Here is a 21,296-nt window from a genome sequence, read left to right as displayed (position 1 = left end):
AGCTGGAGATCGAACCACCGACCTTCTGGTTAGTGGTCACACAGACTGATGTGTCCACCCCTGCAGCGTTATCCTGTGTAAACCTGAACCTGTGAGCACTGTGGTCTGCAGAGGGGACATTTAACAGGCTTATGTATTAATCTGCATCTGGTAATCATGTCACCTGCCACATGCGCACACACACACACACACACACAAACACACACAGACACACACACAGGTCACCATGACACAGTCGGCCTCCTCTGTTCCTTTGTTTACTGAACACAAACCAAACCTGCTGGTGCCTTGCAAATAGTCTCCACAGATATTTCAGATCCAGCTACAGACTCGTCCTCGAGGCCGATACCCCCCCACCCCCCCACATCCCCCCACCCCTTGAAGACCTTTTCATCGTGTTGTCGTGGTTACAGGTCCAACGGGTTGTCATGGTCATTTCACATTTGTGTAGTAATTTTCTTTTTGAACCAGAACGAGCTGAAGTCGTTTCTCCAATCAGGAGAGAAGGTGTCGGAAGTGTGTGTGTGTGGGGGGGGGGGGGGGCAACAAATGCAGTTCTATACACCTAGGATTAATTATTTAAATGTTATTAATACAGCGATATTATGAGGCTTCTCTGATTGGACAGATGCATTGTCCACGCGTTTTGTTGTGTTTCTTTTGTTGACCTATTTGCTGTTGTGTTGTCCCTCACACAGGTTTTAACACCAACACAACAAACTGCTTCATGATTTATAGAATCCGATCAATGACAGAAACAATATGGATTAGCTTGTTCATCACTGTCTATTCAATTGTGATATGATTATTGGGATTCACACAGAATCAGTTGAGAAACTCCTAAAAGATAAAATAACCTGATGCTCAACTTTTCCTTCAACTTCTGTGAATGCACTGAGCTGCGTTTGTTTTGAAACACAAACACACACTCTGTCAATTTGTTCTCATGAACAAAAAGAAAAACACAACCAAAGGTAAGAAAGTAGCAACAACACAACGTAATAATATTCAACTACGAGGTGAATAATTCAAAGTAATGTGAGCAGAATGTTCTTTAAATATCAGAAGTAAAAGTACAAAATGAGTTTTACTGTTTCTTCTTTCAAGGAGCTTGTGACTCATGAGTTTCTTTGTTTTGAGGATAACTCAGTGATTTAATGAATGTTTACAGGCCTGTGAGTGAACTGGTGCAGATCCAAATATAAATCCACATCTAGTGAATTTAAAAATAGTTTGATTAGGGGAATGTTGGGAAAGTTTTAAAGTTAATCTGAATATTTCTTCCACCTCTGATGATTCTCCTGTGTTCATGTTTTATACACTTATGATCAGAGACAAGAAAACGAAAAACAGCAAAGTGCAGGATCTTTATTTGTTATAATGTGAAGTGCTGCGGCACAAAATGGCAGCCGAGCGATAAATCCATATGGCTCCTTCTGAACTATCACCAAACTGCTGTGTGTCTCCATCGTGGTCGATCTGCCTGTGCACGAGGAGAAACACCTGCAGATGATAAATTTATAAATAGATGAACCAGTTTCGTCTCCTTTACGTTCAGCGACAATCTGCCTGTGTTCGTAAAACTCACTTCCACCTACAAAAAAGTAAAAAATAAAACAGGCGAGTGTGCAAATCCATCTGTGGAACCTGGACTCTGACCCCTTAGGCCGTGACCCTTGACCCCTGAGTGTGACCTGTGATCAGGGGAGGACTAGCAAACAGCAGGAAGTGCTACACAATCCAGCAACCTTCAAAAATAAGAAACTAAAATGAGGAATAACCGGATTTTACTGCAATAATTCTAATATTTAAACTCTTATAACTTTTTAAACTCTAATCGTATTTCTATTCGATATACCAAATAATAATAGAAGTATGATATGTACTTTATATTACATCTGGGTGTACAACAGTACTTATTCAAAACATCAACCTCTGTAGAACCCACAGTGACCCAGTGTGTTACAGATCAGGTCCGAGGCCGGGTCACGTGATCTGCTTCCTGGAGGTTGTTCAACGGTGCAGCCGACACTAAAGATCCTGTGACTCTGCCGCCCCAGAGCCGTGTGTGTGTGGACTCCTCAGATCTGCAGAGTTATGTCTCCCCCTAGGGGCCGGAGTGTTCCCGTTCAGCCGGGGATGTGGGTCCTCACCGCCGTGGAAGTGCCTGTGGTCGGATTCTGACTCTGCAGCGTCTTTGGCTTCGCAAAAAAGTTGAGTCTCAAGGTTTCAAGTCAGCAGATTAGAGAGCGTCTGCTTCTGTGAACATACAGGTCCATACTGCATGTGCACGAGTGTGTGTGTGTGTGTGTGTGTGTGTGTCTGTGTGTGTGTGTTTGTGGGGGGGGAGAGTCTTATGATGCCCAGTGAACCTGAGCTCCTGCCTTGGAGTGCCGCCTGGCCTCCATGATGGAGAAGGCCTCCTGCTCCTCGCTCATCTCCTTCAGCCTCTTCTCCTCCAGGAAGGAGACCAGCGAGTCCCTCATGTCCACCACCTCGATCATCTGCTGGAGGACCCGCTCCTCCTCCACCTCCTGCTCCTGCGTCTTGTCTGCCGGAGAAACACAAGTACACACTTTGAAGCAGCCATGACCAACATGTAAGAACAACAGGAAGGGTGTTTCCTGAATCTGTAGCTCCCCTCAGCCTCACCCAGCTTTATCAGCTTCACATGTGTTTGTGTTTGTCTGTTATTTAGCAGGATAACTGACAATCTGCTGCACAGAGAGTGAGAGTGAACCAGGTGGGAGGGGGCGATACGGGTCAGGAAACAACCGATTAACTGCTGGTTCTGATCCAGGAGGTTTGTTCCTCTATCGTTACGTCGTGAGATCTCAGAGAATCAATCCACGGACATATTTATCAATGAGTTTGTGCAGTGAGATGCAGCTTGATGGAATTTAAGGGGCCGACAGTTAATATGAGGCTAAACCAGCGTGAGTTAATCAAATCAAGAGGGGGGGGGGGGGGGGGGGGGGTGGTTCAGTTCCTCCACTGAGGTTTGGAACTTGATTTAATCACAATGAGGGAGTTTGGTGCTTGAGAGACAGTAACTGGAAATCACTGACTGGGTTTGGACTCTGAAGCTTCACATTAACTTTACAATTAAGGATTTTATGACCCACAAGGATCTGGATACACACACGAGCGCCTGAATAATGTTTTGAGGACGGACTTGCAAAGTGTGAACCTGCCAAACTATAAATAGACTCGAGGAAATGCACAATCCTCACGACGTACAAACATCCCATAATGCAGCGCTCTCTGCAGGAGCCAGTGTTACTCAGTACTGGTTACGTTAAGAGAAGAATGTCTGAAATGAAATGGTCCTTGTATATCACACCCTGGACAGAGATGATGTTATGTTCACTGATGTTAACTTGCACAATGACTGTATTCAGCTCTGCAGCAGAATCCAAAGGCCTCCTCAACAGGCGTTAACAACTCGTGTTTTCATGAGCGCACAGAAAAACCACACACACCATTCAGCTCCATGAACTTCCTGAGCTCCAGCTCCAGCATGCTCTGCTTGTCTTCCAGCTCCAGCTGTCGAGACCTGGGAGAGAAACACAAACGTCGGCTGAGTCACGACAACGACAGAAGCAAGTCATCGCAAAAGGATGCACAACAAATACAGTCTGAACACCGGCTGAGAACACACAACACAGTGTGTGTTGAGGCGGAAGTTTGATGTTATGGACGCTCTGGCGGCCGGGCCACTTCTGCCACGCACACAAAAGCTGTGTTGTGTTCCCCAGTGTTGACGAGACAGGAGTTCACTGTGCACCGACTGTTTACAAGTGAGTCACTCACGCCACCATGAGGTCAGACTCCTCAGACACCAGAGCGTTCTTCTCGTGGACGAGTTGGATCCAATGCTCGATCATGTCGGGGGAGTCGCTGCTGCCTGGAGGAGGAGAAACAACAGGAGCAGCACAGTTCAGTCTTCAGTGTGTTTAACAGAAACCAAAGTGCTTCCACACGTGTGACTGAAATGATGCAGGAGGCTTTAAAATGTGACACAGAGTCTAGAAACTGCAGTAGTTGATGTCCTGTGGCTGCAGGAAACACAACATCTGGTTAAAATCTGTTTAAACTGTTCGGCTCATAAAGGAAAACATTTTAAAAGTCCCTAAAAGTAAACAAACAAGGCCCTTATAATAAATCCTGAATGTTTTGTTAGCGTGTGGTTCTTACCAGCCTCTCCTCTCAGAGTCCTCTCCAGCACGACCCCTTTATCCTCCAGATCCTTGAAGGTCACCTCGATCTCCTCCAGTCGCCTCTGGATCGACTTCAACCCGCAAGGACGAGAGCGAGTTAGAAAAGCACTCGAGCAAAGATGTTCATTCGATTTCCAGAGTTTACAGTGTGTGTGTGTGTGTGTGTGTGTGTGTGTGTGTGGTGGGGGGGGGGGGGGGGGGCGTTGCTGTAATTCACACCGACCTGTGCATTACGCAATCGCTGTAGTTCACTGGTCTTGGCTCGTCGCTCCAGCGTCCTCATCTTCATGAACTCCATCTTCTCGGCCTCGACGGGGTCCGACGGCGGCGCCTGGAAGAGAAGGTGATGAGTTCATGTTCTGAGTGGAAGAGTGTACAACATCAGATCCATTCCTCTTCTTACCTTCTCATCGTACAGGTCGATATCATCTTGTTCAAACATGTCGTCCTCGTCCTCGTCCTCGTCATCATCTCCATCGGCTCCCTCCTCCGAGGCGCTGTGCACGTGTCTGAAGGTCGTTTCTGGGATTGAAACACAACCGAAGATGTAACCATGAACCCAGAGTGACTCAAGATCTCGAATTTTCTTCATTCCTCAACTCACCCACTCTCCCTGGACGATTGACGTGGACACTGAGCCGCGTGTCTCTGCTGATCCTCGGGGACGAGAGGTTCCAGGGGGAGAACTTTGATCGCTCTCTGGTCTGGCCGCTCGGCAACTCTTTCCTCTTGAAGCAGCGGCGATTCCTCTTCTCCCGCATGTGCCCGGTGGTGCTGCTGCTCCAGTAGCCCTCCTCCTCCTGCCCGTCCAGGCCCCCCGGTTTGGGAGGGCTCGGACCTCCCGCCGTCGCCGAGGAAGAGGAGCAGGAGGAGGAGCCTCCGGGGGTCTCGGAGTCTGAGTCGACGCTGAAGCTTTGAAGATTCACCAGGAGGCTCTTCTCCTCGTTGGTGAGCTGCAGCTTCCGCAGCGACTGCTTGGGTCGGGAGTCGGGCGCTGCCTTGGAGATCTCCTTGGTGGGCGTGGCAGGTGAGGGAGTCTCCGGAGCCGAGGGGTTGAAGAGGTGGATTGTGCGAGGTTTGGCTACTGGAGGGGGGGACTGAGGGCTGAGCTGCCGAGAGAGGCGGGGCTTGGGGACGGGGCAGGGCGCGCTGGGCTCCTCGGGGGGAGCTGCCACCAGGGCTTCAGAAGGAGGATCTGCAGGAGCTTCTCTGGACTCTCCTTGGGATCCACGTGTGCTCCGCTCCTGCCCGTCACAGAGGTTGGACGGTGCAGGGGAGGAGGGGCCACAGTCCAACGTGTGCTCGAACTCCTCGTCCGATGGAGACAGTGTGTAATCATCACTGGAAAGACCGTTCTCATCAGTCGTCCCTTTGTCCACTGCTTGGCCTTCCTGCTTGGAGAAACAGCACAAAGACATTCAATCAATGAATTCTTGATAAAGATTGTTAAATGACTTATGAGAACATAAAACCCTCTGGTTAAATTAAATTAATATGAAAGAAATATCCCAGATTCAAAGGGGAAATCGTGTCATTGGCTTTGTCACTGCGGTCGAACAAGATCCTTTATGGGGGAGATCAAAATATCCAAATGTAAAATGAAGCCCTCCTCAGACGACTCACGCTCTGAAGCAACACATTTTCATTACAGCGATGCACGTCTGCTGTGATGGAGTACCCCCCCCCCCCCAGGCCTGTGACACCGGACCAGGCAGCAGAAGGATGACATATTGTACAACAGAAGATTGTGTAACACGAGCATTGAGGAGTCAACATGAGGCTGCAGCCGGCAGCAGGACGGCTTCCCGCCCGGTGACCCACCTGACGAGATGGTTCAGCCCCGTTCACCAGATCCTCAGAGTGCAGCTCGCAGTAGAACCTCCCTGAGGGGACGGCACAGACAATACGTCCAAAAGTCAGAGACAAGGCTTTCTGAAGTTTTCTTAAATCATTTATCTCGTGTTGGTCTAAATGGGAACTCACTTAAAAAGAGTCTCAAATTATTAATTGCACAAATATAAATAAATAAAAAGGGGGTTGGAACAAATTATTCTGGCTTTGAGAGGACACTTAGAAATACAAGGAATACAAGAGTTTCATCTGAGTAAGAATCCAGAAATCTGTGTGGCTGGAGAACCGTTCATTTTATCAGCTTCTCATGTGTCATGTGAACAGATGAAGGCCCAATGAAGTGCATGCGTTTAATATTAATACAATTTACTTTTCCATCTTCAGTTGGGCAGATATCATGATGATTTGTCTTGCAACAAATCAATGATCACAGAATTGCAGTATTTGGAAATCCTAGTTATCATTGGCCGTGTGTCACGTATAGTTTTGTGCTCAACAACACGGGTGTTTCAATAGAGGGAGAATAGATTGTGAAAGAAGAGATTACACCAAACACAGACACTGAGACAGTTCAGGGCAACAGACTGAATGGTTGTTGGGTTGAGTCTCTACCTGTAGCCTGGTCGAAGGTGTAACCGCCCAGTCGGAGTGTGATGCTGCACCGGTGGCAGGTGAAGCAGCTCCGGTGGAAGAACTTGCCCTCAGCACTGATGCGCTCCACCACGTAAACCCTTTGACCGCAGAAGTAGCAGCCGTCGCTGTTCGGCATCGACCCAACGGCACATGGCTCGAGAGCGGGAGCAGGAGCAGGAGCAGGAGAAGGAGCTGGAGCAGGAGAGGGAGAAGGAATGGGAGCAGGAGCAGGAGCAGGGGCAGGAGCAGGAGCAGGAGCAGGAGCAGGCGTGGGACTGAGCTCAGGGGACACAGCAGGAACCAACGTCTATTGGAAAAGATCACAAGGCCGGAAATTAAACTCAGCATCAACAGAATTAGCAAAAAAATGAGATGAGAAGAAGTGGGAGTGAGAATCTGCAGCAGAACAAAACTCACTCTGTCCTCATCTTCCATCCTTGTGTCGCTCGCTCCTGCTGGTTTGTCTGCTGCCAGCTTCTCCTGCAGAGAACAATCAGAAGCTCTATTTACTATTGCATGACCTGATTATGTCTCATATCTGGTGACAAGTCCAGAACCCAAACGGGCATGCGAGTCGCCGAAGGCTCGAGAACTCAGCCCGAGGCCCCAGACGTGACCTCCAGCTGCCGTGCCACAGTGTTGGAACAAATATCTTTATCTTTCTCATTACTCTGAGCAAACAGGGACCTCCGCTCACGGCGGGCGTACCTTGCGTCTCTGCAGAGAGTTGTGCTTCAGCTTGCTCAGGAAGAAGACGGCCGTCTGCGTCCGGGAGAGACTCAGCGTCTTGGAAGGCGGCAGGAAGCGAGCCGGGTCTGAAACAGAATGTCACTCTCATCAAATTCAGTTTCATCTCAACATTAAAGTAGACAGACAGATCCTGCAGGCGTGTGACCACCAGCGCTGGCCTACTTACAGCTGTGCAAACAGCTGCTTGGAATATTCTAATTGCATCTTCCAGCTTCACCTTTTCCTGTCGGTAACACACATGTGTTAATAATCCCTGGTATTTGTATTTTCTGCAGCATCACAGCAGCAGGAGCTGAACTGGGCTGAAACCAGATGAAGGCTCGTCAACTGCTGCTCTGACCAGCACTCCCACTCCTCCACTCAGTCAGATAAGGTAACAGGAGACGGACAGCTCCCTCCTGCCTCACGTCAGTCAGCGGATCCCAGGCAGAGCAGCAGAGCATCACACAGCGTTCAGTGCATCACACCCACTTCAGCTCATTCACTGCCCCACCCCCCCCCCCCCCCACCCCCTACCCCCACCCCAGGCATGCTCATTTACGCTGCACACACTCCTCACTCCTCAAAGCCAGTGGGTAAAGAAATACCTCTGCTGCAAAGAGCCGAGAGCAAATGGTCGTCGGGTGCAGGGTGAGCCGAAGGAGAGAGAGCAGCTCCATCAGCCCCGGAGCAGCTCGCTGACTGGCTGCCTGCTCTGCCGTGGTGCAGGAGAGCAGCTCCACCAGCAGAGGCTGGATCTGTGCACACTGGCCACTTAACTCCAATGCATTCTGGGTAACGGGCTCTTAAAGAGACAGCAGTGATTTGCTCTCTTCAGTGGGAGGACACCTGACATCTTTGAAGGTGGTGTTAATGCCACGCAGTGTCCTAGCAACCCAGTTATGTAAGATTGAAGCTGCAGATCATTTAATTAATGACATTAAATACTTTTAATTAGTTAATGAATTGTTGTGAGGGAACGTGTTTATTTTTATTTGGTTGATTTTTAATACAGCTATCAGAACCCTTGGTAAAAAGGTGAATGCTGAGTTGTTTTTAATATCGTGGCAAAGCAGAAAAGTTTGGTTTGTGACGGATGAGAAAAATTAAGAATAAAAAGCTAAGAATCGATTATGAAGCTTTTAGCCAATCAGGGCAGAGTTGTGTTGTCACAGTACCGAGCTACAGCTGGAGGGGAACCACTGCTGCGATGCTTTCAGGTCCCGTGACACAGTGGGGTTTTGTAGCGCTCAGTAAAGTTGTACCAAATTCGAACCAGCAAGCATCACGTTAGGTCAGCGCTATGTAGAGCCACGTAAAGTCGAACGCACCAATCACGTACAACAAGAAGCAAAAGGAGGAATTTGTTGTGTCCATCACACATACCCAGAGTTTTATCCTTGGCCAGCACGGTGAAGGCGTCCTGCACCTGCGTGAGGTACAGCACCATGGACAGCTTGTCTATCTGACCGCTGTTGGCGAAGTCACTGGCAGACATGACGGGGGGGATGCCCAGCTCCCTCTCCAGGATGCCGAAGGCCAGCTGGTTGTTGTGAGCGGCGCTGGACTCGTCCAGGGAGCTGAAGTCGCTGTGGAGGAAAAAGAGGGAAGTGGTTATGATGTGATACAGACTGTGGCACCTCGCTTTAGATCAACATCCAGGCCAAACCCGGGAGAGGGAACTAAACATAGAAGACATAACAGAAGAATGTTTTCAACGTGTGAGAGCAAATGTTTTTAGTGGATGATTTATGACTCAATGGAAAACAAACGTGAACTTATAACCTCCACCGAGGAGGTTTTAACCCATCCAGCAGGTTGAAGGTAGGATTACACAAAAACTACTTGTTGGAAAGGAAGTCGTTAATTATTGGTGCAGACTTAGATGAGGCTGTGGAGCCAGGAACTTTATTTTCCCGTTCTTTAACATTGTGAGAACGTGTGATGACACTTCACTAAACATCTATTTCCCAGGGGAGTAAATAAAGGATTTAGATTATATAAATATATTTACATATATGACAAAAGACACTTAAACCCACTGTTATGTTTTCCTTTATCTTTTAGTTCTGTAGTTTTTTTTACTGGACTGTGAATATGTCAGAATTTGCTCAATTTGCTCATTTGCTATTTCTGGTTATAGGTTCAAGAAATAAAACACAGAATACATTTTAAAGTCAAATATTTAAAAGTATATCAGCATATTGGGCCCCAAATCCCACAGGGCGGCACTGTGTGTCATTGGTGGCCCGTCCGCTCGTGTCGGGGCAGCGACTCACATGAGCTGGGGTCTGAAGTGGTGGATGAGGGCGCACAGAGCCAGGCCCGACCTCCAGGACTGAGAGAAATCGTTCACCTTCACGTGCTCGTAACTGGCCGTGTGAGTCTGGCACCACTTCAACAACTCCTCAAAACCACGGATCGAATCTGAACAAGACACAAAAACACAGATTATCTATGAGACTTTCCCCATGGATAAAATGAGTAAAGACCAAAGAAGAGCAGCTGACCGTGACGCATGAAAGGACCCTTGTCCTTCTGCTTCTTGCTGGATGGTTGGGATTTATCCACATCGTAAAGGTGCTGCACCTAAGTGAGAAGTAGATTAGACAATATGTTCAGAGACACAGGCTCAGAGTTCAACAAACACACAGCAGGATTTTATAAATCACATAAAAAGGCGTTTATTGTCATATTTGGAAATAATATAAAAGGCCAAGAAGTGATGAACACCTGTTTAAATGGAGGATATGTTTTTAACTGTATAAGTTTGAGGCAAGTCCAGGATTTTCACTTTCAAATCATCATTTCTCAAAATATGAATCATGATTAAAACCAAATAAATAAACCTGGCATATCACGAGTGTGTGAAATTGGTGCGGATCCAAATAAAAACTGGATCAAGAGAATCTAAATGTGGTTTCATAAGGAGGCCGAGGTCTGAGCCGTGCTTTGCTTCTATGAGATCGTGTCTCATCTGAAGAGCGGAGGACGGTCCTGACCTGGCCGGTGTGGATGGAGGACAGGTTGATCCTCTGGTAGCGGGTTTTGGGGTTGATGCTGTACCCAGCGTAGTTTTTGCTGGTGTTTTCAGGTGTGGTCTGAGACAGGAGCTGGTAAATGCTTTCTCTGCACAGTTATGATGGAATGAAAAACAGGAGGTTAGAGCCAGATACAGAGAACTGATATAAAACTGACTGGAGCTAAATAAATGCTTACTTTTTTAAACTTTGTGGTAAATGTCAGATTCTGTAACACCATTCAGAACGTCAAAAATAAATGCTAAAAAAAAATTTTAAGGTCTTAAAACTACTCACTATTACACTATTTTTGATGAAAATGTCATTTTGCACATTATTTGTATAACGTATACCTAATAAATTCTTCCTCACATAAAGCTCTTATTGTGAAATTCATCTATATGCTTATGTTACATTGTGTACATTTGCGATACCGCTATTTACACATTTTATATCATCTTTATGTTCCTGTTTTTAAGTGTCAAACATTTGTTTTGCAGTCGCCAGAAGTCAAATCTCATCAAGGAACTAAAATCCTTTTAACGGCCGCGCGACCAAAACAACTATTCATCATATTAATTCTCTCAGGATGGGGGGGGGGCTGATGAGATCCACAGAGACACTTTATTTTAATAGGTTTCAAGAAAACTCATAAAAACTGTGTTTGTGCAGGTAACAGGTTAAATTTAAGCATTTTAAAGATGGACTGAGATAAATGATCAGTTATCAGCTCCATGTTGTTCTCGTTTGTAGTTTTATTAAAGCGTATGTTTGAGAAAAGAACTACAACACATGGAGACACAACAAACTACGATGCATAACATAATTAAAAACTACCTTAACATATTTATGACCTTTTAAGGCCTTAAATTCAAATCATTGACTTTAGTTTTTCTGCCAAAACCCTTAAAATAGATTCTCAGTCAGAATCCTTATTTCAGTTTAACTAACCAAACCCAGTACTAATAATAGAACATGTGAGTTTCACTGTACAGAGAACTGATGAGAATACTTTCACTTCTTTTTTAATTACGTACGTAAAGTATATTAAGTATGAGCAACTTCCTCAGAGCAAAGTAACAAACAGCTTTATATAAATAAGATAACTCCATAAAACAGAAGTAAAATATCTGGTTCTAAATGCTTCATTGCACAAAATGAGATAAAGACCAGTGGAGTGATTTCCTGTGTTAGCAGAGAGTCAGTGTAGGTGGTGAGAAACAAAGCAGCAGTGAAGAAAGAGGCTGCAGCTACGTCATGAAAACCTGCCGCGTTCCTCAGGAAATCTGATCCGTCCACATTGTGCACAGCTGAGTGAAACTTGCTCACCGCTCAGCCAGGACCTTGAGGTGTGGGACTCCCATTCCCCAGCTCCTCACCATCCAGGCGGTGTCGAAGGAAGCCATGAAGCCCCGCGCGATGCCAGTTCCCAGAGGCCAGAACGGCTGCAGAGAGAGAGAGAGACCGGAGGGCAGGAGCTCACATTAAGACAATCTCACTGTTAAGTGGAGCACCAGGGACTCGTGCTGAGAGAAAATCGATATCGGAGCCATTATATTAAATTTAGCACAGTATCGTATCTTCCTAATAATTCCACAAAGTGTTTCAGTGTCGAGTTGCTTCAATTTGGACACAGATACGCTCGATATTAATAAAGTTTGAATCAACAGACGAGCAGTGACTCTCGAAGGTCATCAGACGACCTCCAGCCGGGGTCGACCACCCGGGTGAAACCACCGCCTCCAAACGAAATCATATCATTTGTAGTTCATCATATCGACACAGATACAGATGGACCGACCCGCCACATTCATAGAGCCACTTCCTGTTTGGCAATTTGTCTTCAGATTAAATCACAATGTTTTTTGTTGCCGCGAAACAGAGCTGTTATCTTTCAGAAGCTGTTCGGTTGCTTTTCAGACTCTGAAACAGCCGACAAGCAATGTTTGTTTTGTTGCTGCGAAACAGAGTTGTTATCTTTCAGAAGCTGTTTGTGTGTCGGTTGCTTTTCAGACTCTGAAACAGCCGACAAGCAATGTTTGGAAAAAATAACGCCCGATCGGGAAATCAGTCAAATTTACAAATAAACCACAGACGTGAAATAATAAAGTACGTAAACTCTCCATTGCAGATAAACCAGGTGGGATGAAACACAACGTCCAGCACACAAACAATAAAAAGTGAGAGGAACACAACATTAGAAGAAGAACGTCTCCCCCTACCTCCACCAGACAGTCTCCCACCAGCCCCATCAGCAGCTTCCTGCCCCTCCTCTCCCTGACGAGGGAGGCGTTCTCGGCGCGGTGCATGCAGGTGAAGTCGAACATGGCCACGTCCGGTTCGCCGTTCGGGTTCTTGGCAAACTGGAGGTCGGGCAGTAGGCCGCCCGTGGAGAAGTGGGCCGCGTCGTGGGCGTAGCGGTTCAAAGCCTCGCTGTCCACGTTGGCCGGAGCCAGAAGCTCCTCGGCGTCACCGGAGTCCTGCAGAGACACAGGAGGAGCTGATTGGCTGTTTGTCTCTTCACCCTCCGAGCGCCTGCCTGGCCGATCCATCCATCGAGTTTCTTTCTTTCTCTGTATACGAGCCAATGAGAGCTTTCCCCTGGTAATGGATGTGCTGTTCTCACCTGTTTGATGACCCCCTGCTTCAGCAGGCTCTTCTTCTTGGCGGTCATGACGAAGTAGTGGGTGTCGTCTTTGTAGTAGACAATATTCTCCAGATCGATACCTGGAATGAGAAAACGGAGAAGAGCCATTTACTGGTTTTACTGGTTCTACGATGGGGTGCAGGTTGGTATTTCATTCAAATGATCAGGGTCATATAAAGCTGAGTCATGATTCCTGTGGAGTTATTTCAAAATGAGGGGGTCGGAGGATCATGGGTTGTTGCTGTCACAGGAAATTAACCGAGGATTTGAACACAGATTAACAGCTGTGTTGCTGCCCCCCCCCCCTCCCCGACAGTGTGAACACTCATTTCCTGCCTGGAGTGTCCAGCGCTACACAACACAGCGACAATGAAACTGCAAAAGGCAGCACTCGTTTTCCTGATAGAAAATGTTATGGTTCAGTGACTTCATCATAATTCATGTTTCCCTTACAAGCTGTTGTATTAAAACAGATGATTTCAACTTGTCCTCTTCTGCTCAACACCACTGCAGATGTTCCAGATGTGGACTCTTACCCGTCTCTGTGAGCAGATCCTGGAAGAACTTCTGGTTGTAGATTCGTGCCACGCCGCTGATCTCCGCCACGTGGGCCTCGGCCGCAGTGTTCCTGTTGATGAAGTTGGCCGTGATGCCGATGGCGAGCTTTCCTCTCAGCTCCTTATGTTTGAAACCTGAGAGTTTGGGGAAAGAAGAAAGAGAGGAAACTCTTTATTGAATAAAAACCTTTAAGAGGAAGTTCCTGGAGATGATTTGATATCATTTTCTCAACCCAGTATCTGGACGTTGTGTTTCTGCTGATACCGAGAACCAATCGGATTCCATCGCAAACTTTTTTGAACACTTTTATGCTACCAACTCTGTGGGAAGTGTTAAACTGAAGTCATGCACATGGTACCTGTCACCATTTCAGTCATGGGATTTTCTAGCATCACACTTTGACGTTTGTTACACTGCCGGAAAACACTTCCTCTTCTTCGCTGCTCTAAAAACAGTACATGCACGTGGAAGCACAATGTCACTGCCACAAAAAATAAATGATTTCTGATCAGATCTGTGTTTTAATAACTTGCATTGTCAGCAGTATCGGACCTGATGCTAGTAATGTACTTAAAATTCACTTGAATATTCCCATTGCGTACTCAACTTGTAAATAACAAACAAAAATCAAAAAATGTCTCCAGACTTATTCTGTTGATGCCACTTGGTTCACAGAGTCATTTTGAAACCACTGACTATTGAACCATTAGTTTCTCTTCTTTCTCCTGCTCTGATTGTTTAGCCATGTTTACCTCGTCTTTATGTTGCTCTTACTTTTCCACCTGACTCAGCTGGAACAACCTGATCTTTTTGATTTAGGGCGGTGGAGACAAAGTGAATTCCAGGAAGTCCGATCTGTGTTTAGATTTGTGTACTCGCCAGTGCCCAGCCCCAAAGCATCACAGGCATTTCAGGTATTGGTATTGGAACCACAGCTGAATGCCCTGGTTGCCACAGCCAGAACCGAAGACATTGAGACATTCTTTTTGTTTGTCTCACCATCGGGGACAAATCTGCCTCCTCCTGCAGAGATGAAGACGTCGAACTGGAAGGACGCAGCAGGATGAGCCGCCGGCTGCAGCTCGGCCATCCAACCTGTCGGGAACACAAAGAACTTTAATGTCTCCTCAGCGGGTTTTATAACAACATGTCAGAGCTTTCCACACAAACAACAACTGATGATGATGATGCCAGAGCACAACGAGGAAATGTGGGGTACCGTTTTCCCCTGAGGGCTCAATCAGGCCCCGGAACTCCACTCCCGTGTGCACCTCCACCCCGAGGAGCAGGGACACTTTCAATAGAACCAACTGCAGCTGACGGATGCCTGAAAACACATGTGAATGTTCAAATTGAATAGTGTCGAAGAAAATAGATTAAACTATTCATCAGCTGGTCAAAATGTTTTGATTCTCATCATTGGTTTGCATTAGAATATATGAATTCATGTTTTCACACATGTAGCAAATCTTTAAAACCCAAATTCATAAGAGGAGGGATCATGTTAATGCAATAAAGTGTATTAAAGATTTCTTCCACTCTCGAACTATTTGACATGCCAGACACATTCCTCATTCTCTAAATCCGCCACCTCCATCAGACACGTACAAGATGACATTAAAAAAAGAAGTTGCAGAAAAGTTGGAGACAGATTTTCCGGATTAATCAGCTAATGGATCAAACGCTCGTTTCTCTGAGCAGCACCGGAGCCGGCTGACAGAACAGAACAGTCATTATTCACGCACTGATGTGATCCAGGGAGCCGGTGCAGAATTTGCCGTAGAACTTCTTGGCTCCGAGCCCGCGGAGGTCGCAGATGGTGAAGGGCCACAGGTGGAGAACGTTGTTCCTGGTGAACGACTCTCTCTTCTCCAGCACCACCACCTGAGCGCCGAGCAGGGCCAGCTCGATGGCCGTCCTCAGCCCGCATGGCCCGGCGCCCAACACCAGACACTGGGGGAGAGGAGGAGGACGTGAAACGATGCCAGTGGGAGAAATGGGAAAACTTTTTTTTTTATATCCTCCTGCAGGGCAACGAGAGTGAGGAGAGCCTGGAGCCGGGGGATGACTCAGGTTTCTAAAAACAGCCCTGAAGGCCAAATAGAGTGACAGCAAAACTAATTATCGCTCTAACGGCCTCTGAAGGCAAATAGTGATAATTTAAAAATGTTGCATATTTATATTAATGAGCTTTAAATCTGATCATCAGCAGCAAAACACAAAACAGATTAATTTGCCCTTCACAGTTAATGATTCCTTCGCTGAGGAGTTAATGTTTTATCTGTGTTAGTTTGTTAGTTTGTTAGTTTATGCAGAAACTACAGGACGGATTTCTGTGAAACTCGGTGGAAGGAGGTGGTCTACGTCAGAGAAGAGCTTCTGAAAGGTTGGTGCAAATCCACATCAGGGAGCAGATCCAACATGTTTCTCTACTTCCTTTCAACATCTGCGTTTTTCAACATGTTCTTGAATTATAAAAAAAATATCTCTGAGCTTCTCTGGTATCTACGGAGGTTTATATCAATGAGTGTGTTCAACTTTGAGCTGATGCAAATAGAAGTCTGGATCTAGTGGATTTAAATGTGCTTTCATAAGAAGTGCAGACAGTTTTCAGTGACTCATTCAGAAAACTCAAATCAGGTTTAACTAGTTTGACTGAAGGATACTAATTTCTATCTGTGCATTTCAATGTGTGGCCTGGTTACACTGAATATATTATTTTAATCTATTTCGATTTTTAGATTTCCCTGTGTACGTATTGTATGTTTACTTTCCCACACATAATCTCACCATAACTGGTTCTGTCAATCAAATTATCATGAAAATAACAAGATTACAGTAAAATGTTTTCAAACCAAAAAGGCAACAAGTAAAGGTTGAATTCCTCATCGTGTGTTTACCTTGTTTTTGGTGCAGGCCTTTCCTTGCTGGTAATCTGCGTGAGACGCCCTCTTGTCCAGCTTTGTCCACAGAGCCTTGGCCCTCCAGTAGTTCAGCCTCTCCTTCACCTTGATGTAGAAGGTCCTGAACTCTCTGGGGTTGACGTCCAGCTGCTTGCACAGCTCAGCAAAGTGATGCTTCACGTCCTTGCATGTCGGGGCTTGGACGAAGAGGTCAAACGCAGCATGTGAAGGGTTGACAGGGTCCTGGCTCGCCATGGTGGAGGAGGAGAGGTGGGGTTGTGTGTGAACTGAGGAAGAGGAGGTTAAATCATAGTATTAGAGATTTAAAACTCCTTGTTGCTGCTGTTGTTTTCATGTATAGAGGTGTTCCAGCCCTGTGAGTCTTCTCCCCACTGCGCTGTGGTAAATCCCCTCCTCATGTTCTCTAATTACAGTCCTGATGTACAGTTTAAGACTTCAGGTCACCTGGTCGTCTGAGTCATTACCCACTTCCCCCTTGTGCTCTCTGTGGCTCCTCTTATCTTTTCCCCTTTACGAGCGAACCGCCCGCCCACAGCCGATGTGTCATCCTCACACACGGCCTCGGGATGTGTTCCTGTCGCTAGCCTCAGACGGTAGAATGAAAACACATGGCTGAAACCAACAGGGAGAAACTTCTTCCACATGTTCGAGCTGAAATAACCGTCGAGTTTCACTTCAAACACAAAATCTGATTGGCTGGTTTGATTGAGACGTTTAACCAATTATTAATAAAAATATCTTTTAGAAAAATGTAAGCAGACAGCTGATGATTAATGTGTTGAACCATCATGTGTCATTTAGACAAAGTATAATATTCAAAACATTAGAAATAGTGAACAATTGGTTAGTGGCTGCTACTAACAATTAATTTGTATATTTTCTTCACCTGTGATGCTGCTGCTGCTGCAGGAGGCGGGGTCTAATGTCTCCCGCTCGCTCTGATTGGACCAGATTCTCATCCAAATTACTTTAATATTTACATTCTTCATTCTGCTCCTTTTCAGCCAAGATTTGAGATTTTGTGTTTGTATTTTAATTGTGTTTGTTTTGGTCTATTAATTAAATAAATAAATATATATATATATCAATTTCTTGCTGAGGGTTAAGAGCCAAGGACGTCGCACCTCGTTAAGCCCTATGAGGCAAACTGGGATTTGTGAATATCGATTATACAAATAAATTTAATCTGATGATTGTAAAAATGCAGTGGAGTAGAAAGTACAGGTTCATACAAATTTACAAAAAATGTACCCAAGCGCAGTAGCAAAGTAAATGTACTTTGTTACCTGTCACCAGGGGAAGAAAAGACAGATTCTTGTAAATCCACAGTCAAACTGCTCTAACACTTGTGTGTATTAGTGACCATTTAAAGACTAATCTTTAAAATCAACATCACAACAATGAATTGTCTGTTTAAAGCACCACTCCTTTAGCACACACACACAAAGACACACACATGTCCAAATGTCAAGTGACTTTGGTGTCAGTCTTTAGTCTCACGCTGCATTTTCACCATGATTTAACACTTTAGTGGCTGCAGCATAAGAAACGCTTTCACATTCACACGTTGCATCAGGGTGAACTGTGTGTGTGTGTGTGTGTGTGTGTGTGTGTGTGTATTGTGGCGTAGCTGAGGTTTCCTGTAACAAACTGGCACATCGCTTCCTGACGAACACACAACACTAACCGCTGCCCTCGGCTGCTCATTCTGCAGCGTTCAGCTCTCCACCTGAGACGCAGGCTATAATTACAGTCGCAGGCCGCTGCAACGTGTGTTTACATGACTCTGCTTGTGTGTGTGTGTGTCTGTGTGTGTGAGTGTGTGTGTACATGATTGGAAACTGCATTGAAACTGTTATTAAGACCAGCATTCCTCCCTCACATTTACCAAGCCACCGTTGTCTGTAGATATTCACTCTCCCCTAGTTTACTGCTCCTCATTCTGTTGTGAATGGTTCTAAATTATTTAAATTATAACCTAAATCCATAAATCCATATGCAACGACTCGGGAGGTTTGTTTGAGACCTGACACAACAGCTCGGGCGAACATTTTCCATCTTTGAACATTTCTAACGAGGTTAAGAAATCTAAAAAGTCTGATATTAGCTCCTCCCACGAGGTTATGTTTTCAACCCTGATGGTTTATTTGTTCGGAGAATTACACAAAATTCTGAAACAAACCAAACTGTACAATAAAGTGTTCAGTGAACAACAAGACTAGAAAACGTCATATAAATACAAACCATCTATCATTTATATTTGCATTATCGCACATTTTTAGGGTGAGGGGTGTTCAGCTGCAACATAACACTTCGCCACTGGATGGCACTAAATTCTACTCACTGAACCTTTAACTAGTTTAACTGAGTGATATATTGATATTGTCTTGGTCTGTATATATTTCTATTCTTGGCAGGAGCAACTGTGACGAGACCCTGAAGATCAATAAAGTTTTTCTGATTCTAGCGGATTTTTATGTTTTTAATAGAGAGATCTTCTTTTTCAGCCACTATGTTAAAAATAGATCTAGAAACCTGATACTCTACCAGGAATGTTTAAAAGAACGTGGATCCAGAAAGGTAAAAACAGGTTTGATGACTATGAAGTACTTTTAGCAGTGTAGTCGAGGATATGACACATACTTTGGTCCAGATTAAGATAAATAACCTCTGCCAAGCTGTTTTCATTGGCTTTTGTTTATTAGCGAACAGGATTACGTAAAAACTACTGGTCCGATTGTCCCGAAATTCGAGGTTTGGATGCCAGAACTTATTTCGAATTTCTTTAACATTGTGACATTTTGTTTATTTGACATTTTCCCAGATTCCCCAGACAATAAGTGAGAGATCTTGCTATTTGGGGAACTGTTCTTTTGAATTTGAAGGAGTTGTTGTGTCTCTGCAGAGGTTTGTCTGTACTGAGTCATTCTACTTGTATATATAATGATTTAAGCCATTTGTCCCAACACTGAAATCATAAATCCAAACTTGGATCAGGGTGAAAGTCTATAAGCAAACGTTTATCAAGTGTGACGAGGCGTTTGAACACAAGACAACCTGTCAACTGAGAAACTAAAAATACCTCAGACGGTCACACAACACTTTCATCTCACTCTGAAGGAAGCTACTGTATTTGTACTGTGATGTATTTATACTCTGTGCTATATCAACTGTGTCAACCAGCTTGAAAGACACACAATCCCCCCCCCAGAAAGTACACACTAGTCTCCAGTGGTTGAAACAAGATGGTCGTACTGCTTAGATGTAATCTGTGTCAAAGGTACACACACACACAGACACACAACCTCACACACACACAGTCAACATCATCTGACTGCTGTTAAGCAATTGTGATGAGGATGAGCAGGGGCAGGCAAGTTGCAGCAGGAATGTGTTGCACAGGATCAGACACAAACCACCGGGACTTACAGTGGAATCGACCCGCTTTGCCTCAGAGCCGCTGGATCAGACGGGATTGACCCCAACTTGTTACTACACATGTGAGAAGTGGGTCTGGATCCAAACACTGGTCTCCAGCCAGAGGGGGTTTGTGGACACACAGGTACAAAAACACACACACACACACACACACACACACACACACACACACACACACACACACACACACACACACACACACACACACACACACACACACACACACACACACACACACACACACACACACACACACACACACACACACACACACACACTGAGAGGCACTAAAACAGAAAGAGAAGTAATTTCCTGGACTTATCCGCCTCCACCACCATTTAAACAGGAGCCCTGTTAAACACACAATGTGGGGAGGCTGAGAAATGAGGAGGAAGATGTGTTGCTGATCTGCTGTAACCAGGAGCACGCACACACAAATACACACAGAGACACACAAACAGAGACACACACAAACAGAGATGCACACAAACACACAGACAAACAAACAGAGAGACTCACAAACAGAGAGACACACACACACACGACACATATAGGGACGAAGAGAAACAAGGACCTCAGATATTTGTGTATTTAACAAACGGAGGAACTGAGACCAAAACACACTTCAACACACAAAGTGAAGCCCAACACCAGAGTGTGAGAGAAGACACGCGGACACACGAGCAGAATCTGAGAGACTTTACCTCACGTGGGTCTGATGGAGGCTGGGGGGGGGGTTCACTGGGCTCCCGCCGGCACCGGGTCCATGTTGTGTGTCCTCCTGTGTTTACAGGTGAGAAGAGTCGCGCGCTGGTTCACCTGCGAGTCAGCAGCGCGCGAGAAGAGCGATGAGCTGCTTCCGGTATGTTCTGGTCTAACACGCAGCGCGAGAGCACGTGACGAGGGGAGGGCAGGTGTGAGTGTACGTGTGTGTGTGTGCGCGTTTGCCTGTGTGTGTGTGTGTATGTGCGTGAGTCTTTGTGTGCGTGCGTGTGTGTGAGAGTGTGTGTGATTATACTGTCCTGGGGCATCATCATGAGGGGTGGAGTACAACTAATACTTTATTTTAATATTTTAAGGAATTTAATAATAATGTAATTTGAACAATAAACACTGTTACTTGTTATGATTGTTAATCCTATTCTTATTATTTGTATTATTATTGATCATATAATTCATATCAAAGCCCAAACTAATTTGTTTTTAAGAAGTAAATGTTACATCAGGTGATGAAAGACATCTGGAAAACTCTGGATGGAAACAATAGTTGAATGTT

At 45.5% G+C, this 21,296-nt stretch overlaps 1 protein-coding gene across 1 annotated transcript; it reads right to left on the bottom strand.

Annotated features, from left to right (window-relative positions):
• Nucleotides 1-1,353: 1,353 nt before the first annotated feature.
• Nucleotides 1,354-20,882, bottom strand: mical1 (microtubule associated monooxygenase, calponin and LIM domain containing 1). The gene is made up of 24 exons (XM_062390962.1): nucleotides 20,725-20,882; nucleotides 16,559-16,848; nucleotides 15,404-15,611; nucleotides 14,878-14,985; nucleotides 14,658-14,753; nucleotides 13,637-13,792; nucleotides 13,080-13,180; nucleotides 12,676-12,933; nucleotides 11,783-11,898; nucleotides 10,436-10,562; nucleotides 9,944-10,022; nucleotides 9,713-9,860; nucleotides 8,820-9,022; nucleotides 7,413-7,519; nucleotides 7,122-7,184; nucleotides 6,684-7,011; nucleotides 6,042-6,103; nucleotides 4,825-5,611; nucleotides 4,624-4,742; nucleotides 4,444-4,551; nucleotides 4,198-4,291; nucleotides 3,814-3,907; nucleotides 3,483-3,556; nucleotides 1,354-2,551 (listed from the first exon to the last, which is right to left on the bottom strand). Exons 2-24 carry the CDS (start codon nucleotides 16,814-16,816, stop codon nucleotides 2,355-2,357), a joined length of 3,891 nt encoding a protein of 1,296 aa, XP_062246946.1. The 5' UTR covers nucleotides 16,817-16,848; nucleotides 20,725-20,882; the 3' UTR covers nucleotides 1,354-2,354.
• Between the last annotated feature and the right edge of the window lie 414 nt (nucleotides 20,883-21,296).

Source organism: Platichthys flesus, chromosome 7 (genome assembly GCF_949316205.1).
Source record: "Platichthys flesus chromosome 7, fPlaFle2.1, whole genome shotgun sequence".
Taxonomy (NCBI): Eukaryota; Metazoa; Chordata; class Actinopteri; order Pleuronectiformes; family Pleuronectidae; genus Platichthys; species Platichthys flesus.
The sequence above is the reverse complement of the archived record's forward strand: the minus strand, read 5'-3'. Positions and strand labels throughout refer to the sequence as shown.